The sequence below is a fragment of the Corvus moneduloides genome, chromosome 10 (genome assembly GCF_009650955.1).
Source record: "Corvus moneduloides isolate bCorMon1 chromosome 10, bCorMon1.pri, whole genome shotgun sequence".
Taxonomy (NCBI): domain Eukaryota; kingdom Metazoa; phylum Chordata; class Aves; order Passeriformes; family Corvidae; genus Corvus; species Corvus moneduloides.
Genome location: NC_045485.1, coordinates 9,530,661 through 9,542,957, shown reverse-complemented (window position 1 = coordinate 9,542,957; position 12,297 = coordinate 9,530,661). Strand labels below are relative to the sequence as shown.

The 12,297-nt window shown below is 40.1% G+C and overlaps 1 protein-coding gene across 6 annotated transcripts in view; it reads right to left on the bottom strand.

The window, feature by feature from the left end:
- NYAP2 (neuronal tyrosine-phosphorylated phosphoinositide-3-kinase adaptor 2) overlaps positions 1-12,091 on the bottom strand; it is a 136,859-nt gene extending 124,768 nt beyond the window's left edge. For 2 of the 6 annotated variants that reach the window (XM_032119589.1, XM_032119592.1), the window contains exons 1-2: positions 10,792-12,090; positions 4,011-4,253 (exon numbers count right to left, since the gene is read on the bottom strand). In XM_032119589.1, coding sequence (XP_031975480.1) covers positions 4,011-4,216 — 206 coding nt within the window. In that variant the 5' untranslated portion in view covers positions 4,217-4,253; positions 10,792-12,090. Of the gene's footprint in view, positions 1-84; positions 199-4,010; positions 4,254-10,791 lie in introns of those variants that run through there. The other 4 variants (XM_032119590.1, XM_032119591.1, XM_032119593.1 and 1 more) reach the window with 4 other exon arrangements.
- Positions 12,092-12,297: the final 206 nt, after the last annotated feature.

The window sequence follows — 12,297 nt, the reverse complement described above, 5'->3', positions numbered from 1 at the left end:
AACTACAGAAAGATAATACCTCAATTCAATTACTGCCATGACCATTTAAAAAAAAAAAAAGGCAAGAGAAAAATGTGATCTTACTTTTGCTGATGGGTTAGTCTTCAATACTTGGTTTGCCAAAGAAAGGAGAGGTTATGTTGACAGCTGTTCATTACAATTCCTTCTTTACTACAAGAGCTTAACTCTGCCACTGGCTGGCTGGCCCATTTCTGCTAGCTTTAGCACACAACAGTGCTCCTAAAAGCTCCTCCTCTTGACAGCATCTGTCTGGATACACCCCTCAACAAGCACAAGCAAGGCTTTCCACAGAGCCATTTAGGTTCTGGGAATGAGCTAAATGTAAGGGAAACCATTAGAAGTAAATATTTTGATGACTAAGTCCAGGATTTGGCAGGCAGAAATTCATGCCCACTGACACAACCAGCTTTACAGTATTTACATCTTCACAGTGTTACAAATGAAAATGACGACTTCCCTGACAGAAACAGTAACTTGAATGATGCATAAAAACCAGAAGCCAGAACTTTGAAAGCATGCACTTCTTAAAAGTATGGCTCTTATTAATGCAACATGTCTGAGCCTTCAGAGGATGAGGGTTCATTATTTGTTTCTTACCAAGCTTTTGTATTTGTGCAATTAAAAAGGGAAAACATTGGTGAAGTATCCACACAAAACAATAATAAAGTATCTTAAACACGTGCATTTCAGTTATGGATGAGTCAGAAAGCAACCACTCATTCTAACAGATGCCCTATATAAACTCCAAATACTCACCTTTTTCCTGGCACCCACAATAGCTGAGGCAAATTTACCTTCTGTTCCCAGAAATGCTGCCTACAGCAAATATTGTATCATTGCAAATGTACATCTCATAGTATTGCCAGTGAAAGTGATACTGCTCTGTAACTTTATTTGCAATTTATAGGCTTTGTGGGCACTATGCCAGTACCTTCTCTTAATCTGGACACAGCTGCCTGAATAGAAAATGATCATGTAATGAGACCAGATGAATAAAAGATGGAAGAAAAAATGTCTATACATTAGATCCCATATATATGTATTCATTGTGTCTTACTCTTGGCTACTAATCAGCACATTAACCTTATTTTCTCCACATGATTGCTAAGTACTGTACTAAAATTAGGTCAGAAATTCAGATCAGATCAGCTGACTCAGCCCAGAAAGATTAGACAAAGACTAGTTGCCTTTTTTTTTCCCCAATCCAATATGCTGTGTTTATCTCCCCCAATGTACAATGGATCCATATATTTTTCCCCACAATTAACCTATCAGAACCAGACACCATGAGACAGCAATCACACTGAAGGTACATCAGTCCTACTGAAGAAACACAACACAATGTATCCTCTGGAAAGCAAAACATACAATCAAACATTTTTTTTTTAGGTCATTTTTCAGATCTTGTTTCCAAACTGCTCAGACTAATGCATTTCAATGAACTTAAGTCATTCAGCATACTTATGAGATGATTTAGGTAAATAACAGCTGCTTCTAAATAGAGTTATGTGTGAATACCACCACTTTATTAGACAATATATTACTCCTTATTATGTTGTTAATATACACAAACAGCCTTCTTCTAAGAGAGACCATCTGAACACTAAAATTGAATAGCTTCTAAATAATTCAATAATTGGACCAGCAGGTAATCTTCTGTAGGTGCAAAAGACTTCTGGCTGCTTTTTGATTCTCACATGCAAAAGAAGAGCCTTTGTGGGAACCCCCTCTCCTGCTCAAAAACCTACCTGCAGTTAATCACAGGGGACGAGTCCCTTGTTGCTAAGGAGATTGTTTTCAGCTGTTGGGAGTCTCCAGACTGGTGTCACTGTTACCACTGCACATGTGCACCACTTGCTATCTAGGCCACACTCTCAGAAATTAGGGATAATATAAATACCCACCAAGATAAGGTAAAGACATAAGAAATACAGTACAGAACGAATAAGAAATCAATGATCCTACTTTATCTTTCCTGACTGCTGCATTTCAACAGACAACATGGTCTTGGATGAATCTCTAGAGGTTACTACAGGGAGAAGACTCAATTGCAATCAGCCTAAGTGACTTCAGACATCGTGGTTCATTTAGTCAAATCAGGTATTTACTTGGTCTGCCATTGCTTTTAGTTTTTCCAATCAAAGATGGATCTCAAGTATCTTTTTTTACCTCTCCAAGTTTACATGGGAAAAGGTGAAAAAGACTTAAAGTGTTTTTCAAGATTTCCCGAGGTGTTTTCTTACTTAGTTTCCTCAGACTGATATTGTTCCCCCCCTCAGTGTTATTGAGATAAGCCAAGTGGGGAGAGATCAGAGGGGATCTCTGCAAACATAGCTTCCCACAGAAGAGCACTGTATTCAGGAAATGTTGCTGTCTCCAATCTACATACAAATACATGCTGTTTCTCTAATATACCCACACTGTGTTGCTGATCCTCTTCTTCCTGTCTTCTGGCTCTGCGACTGAGGATAAATACTCTGTTCTCATTGATCTCAGTTGAGTGTGGGGAGGAATTTCATGGTTTGGCTCAGCCCTAAATCATCTGTACTTATCCAGAGCTCTTCATCAAATCACTTTGCCAGGATCAATGAACAAAACCACACAAAACCAACCACAATGTAGAAAATACCGTCACTACTATTCAAATGAGGTAGAGAAGCTTGGCTAGAGGACTATAAAGAACCAGGCAGATCCACAACTTACTCTCTCATGTCCCAAGAAACTTATTCATAACAAAGAACTGCTCTGGTACCTAGTGACTGCTGCTTTATGGTCACACGTATAAAAGTACATGCAAGCAGGTTAGGCAGAGTACAGCCTAATTGTATTCACCCTAATTTCACATATCACTCCAATGAAATTATTGAAAATCCAAAAATTTGTACTTCCTAGAACATAAAGCAGCCACATTTTTGCTTTACATTCCTTCATCTCTCTCATCTTTCAAACTGTATGTGCTGCTCTTTTCCTTTTAATGCTCCATCAAAATTATCAGACTACTGAGGCGTTGCTCGAATGTTCACAGCACAGCATGTCTGATATACCTGGATGTACAGTACCCAAGACATAGCATAAAATTTAATCACTTAAACTGAAATACAGAAGATTCATGCTGGGGGAAAAAATTCAAAGGACCTCCTATCAGCTTATGCTCAAGCTATTCATTTGCATATAAAAGTTAAGGATTTGGATGGATGATTTACCTGAATTAGAGAATTTTACCCTCACCTCAAGAAAAACCAATTTTTTGTATCTGTAAATCTGCAAGTAATAAATATTTATATCTATTCCATTCAACCTTCTTTTCCTCTCCAAGAGGCTGTACAGGTTTCATTGATATCCATTGGCACAAGAAGCCGGGTCATGCAAGTGCTCCTCTCATTAACTGTCAATTAAAATCAATGGAATTGTTCAAGAAGAGCCATTATAGGGTTCTGCCCATCAGGGGCTTGATCCATTTTCCTCTAAGTGATTGCAATATTGCTACTGACTTCAGAGATCATATAATTGAAAGGAAAATTTAAATAATATAGACTTTTTCTTAAAAAAACCCCTCATACACCAGTTAGAAAGCTTTGAAAATTTACCAGATTTAAAAGATCAGGTCAAGAAGAGTGTATTTTGACCTGTGAGGCTTTCCCTGTCTTGCTCACACACAAATACATTTTTTCCCAAAATACAAACTGTCCATCTAAAAGCACTAAGAGGACGGCAACTGATTTGTCGCTAGATCTACATCTCCTATTCCAAACCCCCAAACCTTTTGTTACACATCACACCTGCTCAATATGCCGCACATGCTCAAACTATGTCTACACAATGTAAACCTCATGCATTAGAAGCCTGACAGAGGCCAACGGTCTGTACTGCTTTTGCCAGCAAGCTGCTTAGAAATCAAGTGCTTTACACATATTTACCATATCTGAAACTGAGCCCCTCACTTTTCATTCACTCCGCCAGACCACTCATCTTTTCATCAAAATATTTACCGTTTTATTGCTTCTTCTTGTTTTCGGCGTTTTTCACTCTTTTCTTTCAAGTAAGCCAGGTTTGTTTCATTCCTCATGCGATCATTCTCTCGAGCAATATCTGATGCATTCTGTATAACCAAGCCATCATAGGCCTTCATCCCCATATCTTCAATATACTGGAGAAAAGCGCCCAAAGTGACCTCCTCCTGATTAGAACTCATCATCTTGCAGGAGATAATGAACAAAGGAAAGCAACGTTTCCTGCAGGTTGAAAAAACACATAATACCTTAATCAGTAGGAAAATAGCTTATGGTTTATGACAGCAAGGTTGTGTCAGTTGTAATTAACATCTCCGTAAGAGACAATTTTTCAGACTTTCCCATTTAAGGGATAATAAACAAAGCAATTCAGAACACAGAACAACATTACTCGAGACAAGAGAAGACAAAACCAAGAGTCTCTTCTTCCAGGCAATGCAGATCCATACAATTACACTGTTTAAATACCAAAAGAGTTTTCTCCCGCCCCCTTCCCTTTTCCTAGTACCCATCAGTTGCATAAACACTGATATCCTGAATCTCAGTTTGAATTGAACTGAGAAGGCTTCCATCAAAGGACAATACGTCCCTTTTACAGTTAAATAGGGCTGCACCAGAGCAGCTTACCAGAAAAAATTTGTATTCTGATTGCCAGACAAAATTCCTATTCTGCAGGATATTCTAAAGTTCAGGTGAAAAATATTGTTCCATTTTTTGAAACAAAAAACTTAAAAGCTTTCTTCAGGTTCAAAATTTAGAAAGAAGTGAACTATTAGAAAGAATAGTGAACTATTTTCCTGTATTTCTTAGTAATGTGATATGAGCCCAGAAGCCCTGGTCATCTGTTGCCCAACACCTTGTTAGCCTGAAGTTCCAAGAATGGACAAGAATGCCCAGCTGAGCTGGGACCTTCAGAACTCTAAAGTCCTTGAAGTCTCCAAGAATCTGTATTTCTTCCACAGGTATGAACAGACACCACAAGCAGCATGGAGCAGACACACTCAGATCCCTGGGTCATTCCTGGGTCTGTGGCAGGCAGCCTAAAAGCTCTACAGAAAGGCCACAAAGGTTTTCCACTCACCAACAGAACTCCTGGGAGGGGCAAGAACTCTGGTGTATAGACACATCAGTAAATACTACAGGACACTAAAGGCAAAGTAGATAAAGATCAAGAGATAGACTGTTGCTCTCTAAAGTCTGTGCTGGATAAGACTGGATTAACCACTTACTAAACAAGTAAAATAGAAGTTTAAAAAAATATAATTTTTCCATCTTATTTTAAATACTGATTACTATAAGGTCCAGAGGCATTACAAGCTTGAGTGGCATTACCTGCACACAGCCCTGTGAGGAATCCTCATCCCACAGCCAGGAAGCTGGTGCAGGAGTCACTGAGTGATTTGCTGGCAGACCTGGCAGCTGAACTCAGCTCTCTCTAAGGCACGTTTGCTTATTCACTGCTACAGCATTCCTCCCCTCCCTGAAGAAGGATGGTGTGGTTTCTCGGAATCAGCCTCAGAACCATGCCAGCACTACAACTAGAAGGGGTCTTATTGAATAGGCAATAAGAATCATGTCTGCACAAAGATTTTAGGGGCAGGGCTCCTGTGGAATCAGCGACAAAAATCTTTCCCCTATTTCCTAATATAATGTTGTATTTCTAACATTTATTACATAGCTGGAGAAGTAAAATTCTGATCTAGGTGGGCACTGATTAAAAATAAATCAATAAATAAATTTAAATACTCTTAAGGATTCTAGCAATCCACTTTGGGCCTTCAGATCTGGGCCCTGACTCTGAGAATGCAAGGGATGAAAAGAGTAGGGAAAAATTTTTCTGCCCTTTAATGTTTTCCCCTGTTTTTGATCGGGGGATCTTTTGAAGTAACAATGGCAACAAGCAGCTGGTTTCAGGCACTAAACACCTTAAAAGCACACTGATAATTTCCCCTTGTTCTCTTATGTCTGCATATCAAAATTATTTCTGTACAATGGTAACATGACTGTTAAAATCATGAAGACTCAGAGGATGCAAAGGGTCTACTCCATTACCTCTCCTGCTTCCCAAGAACAACCTTTTCTATCCACTAAGCCTGAACATGAACATTAGGCTGATGTTGAGCGTCACTGAAGTGATCTTTAAGCATTTTCAAGCATAGGTATAAGCATCTCCTACTAATCCCTGCAGGGTAACACCAGCACAGGAGGTCATAGTGCAGCCCAATGTGCCTGCATGCCATTTCACACAGCTTTGACACTGGAGCTGGGTAGAACCACACTGGGCTGCAATATGCATTCAGCCATTCTATATATTCACCATAAGCAGCACACTGTCTGCAAAGAAGGGGGTTGGAAAGCTGAAAATGAGCTGAGCAGACTCTATGAAAGTTATGATACTTCAACAGACATCATTTTAGACTAATTCCTAAACTTGCTGATTAAATAAAGTAAGTCCAGATACTAAAGTCCCTTCCTGAGCATCTCTCTCTACAGCATGAAGGCTACAAGATTAAAACCAATGCTAACAGCACAGACAGCTCTAACTCCCCTTTCTCTGAACTCCTCAAATGATATCTGCTTTTCGATGGTTAAATTCTGGGCCATTTCCCCAGCAGATAGCTATTTTATTGTATTTTCCATTTTGGACTTCTAGTAAAATCTTGTTTCTGCATATGTTGAATTAAATTCAAATAAACTTGCACAACAGAGAAGTCTCACCCTAGTGACCTGAATGGCAGTATTGCCATTGATTTATTCAGTGACCGAGTCTTACTCCTGAAATATAATAGGAAATTTTATACTGAAGATAACTTCAACAGGCTACCAAAAAATGCAGTTCTCATTCATTTTTCCCCAAGACACGATATGCTTTACATTGTCTTTTGTGACTATACTGCATTTCTTCCCCTCATTTTTTCCTTCCTTTTTGGAGGTCAGGAATGAGCTGAAAATCAAGGATATGCTGAAACTCCTTGTATTATGATATTTATTTTTTTAAACAGGAGGATGAAGTCATTCCAATTGCAAAAAGAATTAAATAAACAGCCCTTATTCTGCTTCACGAACTGAGAAGCTGCTTTGTTACTAATGTTTTTATTACTAAATTCATGCAAAAATTTACTGTTTACTAAATAGATCAAGATATATTCTTTGTCCTAACAAGGGCCCAGTCCCACCTGTGACTGCTGATCTTTGCATGCTCATGATATAATAATAAATACAGTTTGGGGTACTCCTGGGAGTAGTTGGGGGACACACAGGTATTTCAGAGCCTCGAACCTGCTCTTGTGTCACTAACTCCAAAAAGCCTCTGTGCAAGCAGCAAGCATGTTCTAAATCAAAGCCCTTGTACCTCGGGTGTACATGGTATTTTACAGCCTCACTGCATTTAGTTAGTGTACAGTTGTGCATGCTATACTTTAACAGGGATTAAAAATGCTAACAGCCAGTGCAAAAAGCTTAATTAATTACTGTAAACATTTTTAAAATATTAGTATTGCTTGGGCAGCACACTAGGACCAATTTTACTCACAGGTATTAATGCCACTTCAGAGAATATATTCCCTTAATAAATGTGCTCAATAACTTCAACAGGCTGCAATCAACACGTATGGCCCTGGAGTCCTGTGCAGTGCCTGCCTGCCCCCTCCTTGGAAAATGGGCGGAGAGCACTGATCAACTTTTGATCAAAGGTTCTGCTGACTGGTAAACTCAGGCAGTGAGCAACTCCTAACCATCTGCCAGGACAGATACAGGCAGAAGCAAGTGTTCTGTTTGAGTACATTCATATTTGATTAAAACTGTGCAAATGCAAATTGTTAAGTCATGTAAGCTGTCGGTGAGGCTCCACAGTCCTGGCATTCCTAACATACACACTGTGGCCATGGATTTTGTTAACCAGTAACAAGGACTATAGGGAGTCACCTATGTAATTGCAATCAAGTTGCTTTCAGTGTATTTTCTTTTCTGAAACCAAGCAGTCCTGGAAAATTATAACTGGGAGTTGTACCACTTGAGAAATTCTTTAGACACTCTTTTCTTTTCCCTCCTCAGTGTGAAGGAACAAAAGGAGACAGCGGGACAGAGGAAAAGCCTTGAAATGTAGCTATTGAAGCCAACATACTGAGAAGTCAACAAAAATTGTTTGGAGGAACTTGGTTGAGTGTTCTCTGAACACAAACATCTTTCAAACTCCATCTGAGCACAGGGACACAAAGAAGGAGTTCTCCATCATGTTCACTTTGCTTCTTAAAGGTCAAACTAACACTCTGTGAAACCTCACTGAGAAAAAGCCACAATCACATCCCGTCTTGCCCACTGACACCTGCCCTGTCAGGTACCCCCAGGTCAGAGGGGCTCTGACAGAGGAGCGCAGAGTGGCTCACACTGGCACAGCTCATGTATTCAGCTGTCAGCATGGGAAGAGTAAAGCAAGAAAGATTTTTTTTTTTTCCTTCCCTGCCAATGCATCTGGTTTACTGGCAAGGGCAAGCAGTCCCCTTCCTTGTTTGCCTAGAAATATTTACATAACTAAATTCAAGATCATTGTATTGATTCAGACACAATTTCTGTGAGGGCACAGTGCATTGTGTTTTACAGGACTGTTGTATACCTTACTTCTAATCGAACCATTTGCTCTGATGCCACAGATACAGCATCTTTGATCAAACAAACCACCTCCTTTTCACATGATCAGTGTGCAAAAATATTGATTTCAGAATATGAGTAATCATACCACAGTATCCAAGCAGTGCTACATGTGAAGATTCAGACATGGCATTCTCCCTCTTACTCACACCAGGATCCCCAAAATATCAGTTGCTTTTCAGCTTGCTTGACAGCCATAAGCTGCAGCTGTGCTGCATTGAAAATTGGCAATGCTGACATTAAACTGAAGGAGCTTTTTGAAGTAATGACAAAGGCACTGATTGCCTTCTTCCAAACCAGAGGGATTTAAAAAAAAAAAAAAAAATTAACATAGGAGAAGAGACCGTGGAAAAACAAGTGTGGGGCTGCCCAAAGTCCTGAGTCCAATCTCAGATTTATAAAGGCCTACTACACATCCCTCCAGTCCTGCCTGATTCCCTCCCAAATACTGCCTCCTGTCTTTGAAAACTCATCTGCTTTCACATTACCTGTTAACTTCCTCCACTAAATTCACTATATTGGAAGGATTCTGCACAAACCAGGACAATAACCAGCCATTCAACCCTCGAGTTTGAGCTGTTGCATTCTAGCTGCTTGCAAGAATAAAAGCAGGCAGGTCAGCCATATCCAATTTTCAGAAGCTGCTGACCACAACAGCACTAATAAGGACCTAATGGTATTGAGTGTACAAAAAAATACTTTCTCTGCAATCAAGAAAAATTCAGTGAGGGAAAAATATACTAGAGACTACTTTGCAGAACTGTCTCCTATCCTAACTGTGCCCCCCAGCAGGTGAATGTGATGAGACAAATGCTAAGACATGCTTTTGAGAGTTGCATTCCCTGCTCATTCTTAACAATGAAATGGCATTTCTGCTTTCACACACAGTGATGCATTAAATTCTAATGTCAAAGCGGAAAGACCTTCTGAAATCGGCTGCAAGTTTCCTACTACATAGCATTTGACAACTATATAGGCAGATATTTAAAGAAAAAGAACCAAGGAACCACTACTCTCATTTGGAGGTACAAAATACACTTTATATTCCGGCTGGTATTACAGATTATATACCTGGTGCTCATTATATTGCACAGCATGAGCTCTAGCACCTGGGTGAAATCACTGAAGCTAAGTAGTGCTGAGCCCTTCACTTAAAGAGGTTAAAAGTGTCTCCTTCAGTAGACTGAGAATGCTGCCACATGGGTTTAAAGAAATATTCCATTTCTACAGATGTCCTACCCTGCCTAATGGAAAGCTATGTTCCCTATAGTTTTAAGAACCAAAAAATACCCTGAGCCTTGAATTTTGGCTCCCTTGCAGGTACCTTTTGAAAAGGAAAAAGGTCTTTGCTAACAATGACTCCTCTATGACTCCAGGATGTAAAAAGCTGTTATTTACTTTGCAATACAGCAACACTTTTATCACTTTTATTCCCAGAGGAAAATAAGGCTTCCTCCTAACTGCATGGATGCTGGACAATTGCAAACCTAGATTCAGAATGGCCAGCACTTAAGTGCAATTATGACTTTTTATCATCCCAGTATTATGCAGAGGACTTACAAACAGCACAAAGAAATAAAACCACACAACAAGCAGACATATAAACACATTCTGTATGCAAAGAGGAGTGCATTTGAACTCAGAAGAAATCATGAGCTTCTTGATGATTGACTTATTTTTTTCCTCCTCTTTAAGAAAATGAAATGGAGATTTCACTACCACCAGCATCATGTTAAGATGCTGTAAAATATTAATGGTGCAGTGGGTCTGATAAGTAACTATCACAGATGTTAGAAATTATTTCAATTAATTCATCAGAAAATATAAAAGAACAGTTTTAATTATTTAACAGTGCTTTTTACAAACAAAAAAAATCAGCTGCCAAATGTCTTTATTACAAGCACAATCAACATGTGAAGTACACAAAACCAGTCAAATAGACTTCAGCTTTTAGTTTAGCAATGGCTTGATTAATACCTTCTAAAAATACATGCAACCTTGTCACTATGCACTCTGACAACTCGTTATTTCATTTTGTAATGTTATTTTTTCATTCCAATTAGCACCATATTTTATTAGCATGCTCATATGATGTATTAAAATATGTACGTACCAAAATTCAAGTCCACGGGGACCACTAAGTGCAATAATCAAAGGTGACTTTTGTCTGTAAAAGCCCTTTCCTGTGGTTATCTCAGTGCAGTTGGAAGGGATATTTCAGCACCATAAGAAACAGATTTTCAGTTAGGCTCAGTTTTTTTTCTTCAGTTAAAGTGCATTAAATCTTGTTGGCAGAATTGCCCAGATTGTAGAAGTCGACATCACTTTAAGTCAATCTGTTATGTTACAGGTCTTCTTAACATACGATTAAAATGGCATGGAAAGTTTGGCTTTAAAAAAAAATGCAGTGAAAAGAAAAGACAGGTGCTTTCTTCTTTAAATCCACATTCAGAGAGGAGAGGGTATGGATAATGGGAGGGTATAAACAACACCCTGCTTTGAGGTCCAGCAGAGAAGAAACTGGATGATTTTTACCCACTTTACAACACAGACGATTACAGCACCATCATATGCACTAACACAGAGATTTCTAAGGTGCCTCATTTGAATATGTTCTGTGGAGACAAAAAGAAAGGAATATAAGGAACAGCAAATATCCTATCCAAATGGCTTCTTGCAGCAGGAAAGACGCTTGCTTGCTCATTGCCACTTACAGAAGGTCTGAAACAGTCTGGCTCGTGGCATCGTCTCTGTCTCTCCCCCGTGACTACCGGCAGGCTTGCTCTTTCCAGCTGCCCGGGTCCGTGGATGCTGCTGTTGATTAATCAGGGATTCTCAAACAAAGAGCAAGCCTACCTTCGGGTGCCGGCAGGACTGTGGGGCTCCTCTCCTGCTGCAATCCGGCTGCTGCCAGCATCCTAGCACCTCGGACAGCTCCGCCGCGCCGGGCCCATGGACACGCGGCACGCCGGAGCGGGGGCGCGCCGGGAGCTGGCGCGGCAGCGGCGTCGCTCCTGGCTCCGAGGTTGGGGCGCCGGCAGAGCCTCCTAGCTAGGCAGAAGTCTCGCCCTTATCTCCACTGCACTGAAGTCTGATTAGCAAATAATCCAGTGGGAGGAAAAAAAAAAAAATCTGCATGAGCAGCACTGTACATCACATGGAGTCTATAGGTAGGAAAGAATATGAAACAACGCCCTTTGCCCCTCCTTCTCCCTTCCCCAAAAAAAAGGAAATTGTTCTTCCACGGAGAATATGTAAGTTAACCTTTAGCCCATGTTATGGCTCAAGGAAATGAGTAGCCACTTAAAAAGAGCACCTAAGCCTCGGTTTGATACCTCATATTGATGTATCTTTTGCACTCACCCTCACTGAAAGCAGTGCAAGGCACACAATTACTGCTGACGCAGATAAGAATGCTGCTTGGGGAAGGAGGGGAGGAGCTTCTCGGCCCATCAAAACAACCTCCCCCCACCTGCTCCCATTGCACGAGAACAAAATTACGCAGCTCGGACAGACTGAGCGTGACATTTATGCCGTTTTCCTTATATTGACATGCATACTCTGGAAAGAGGCATTCTGTTTGAAAAGCATTCAAGGTGAAACTACAGTTTTATGCTCA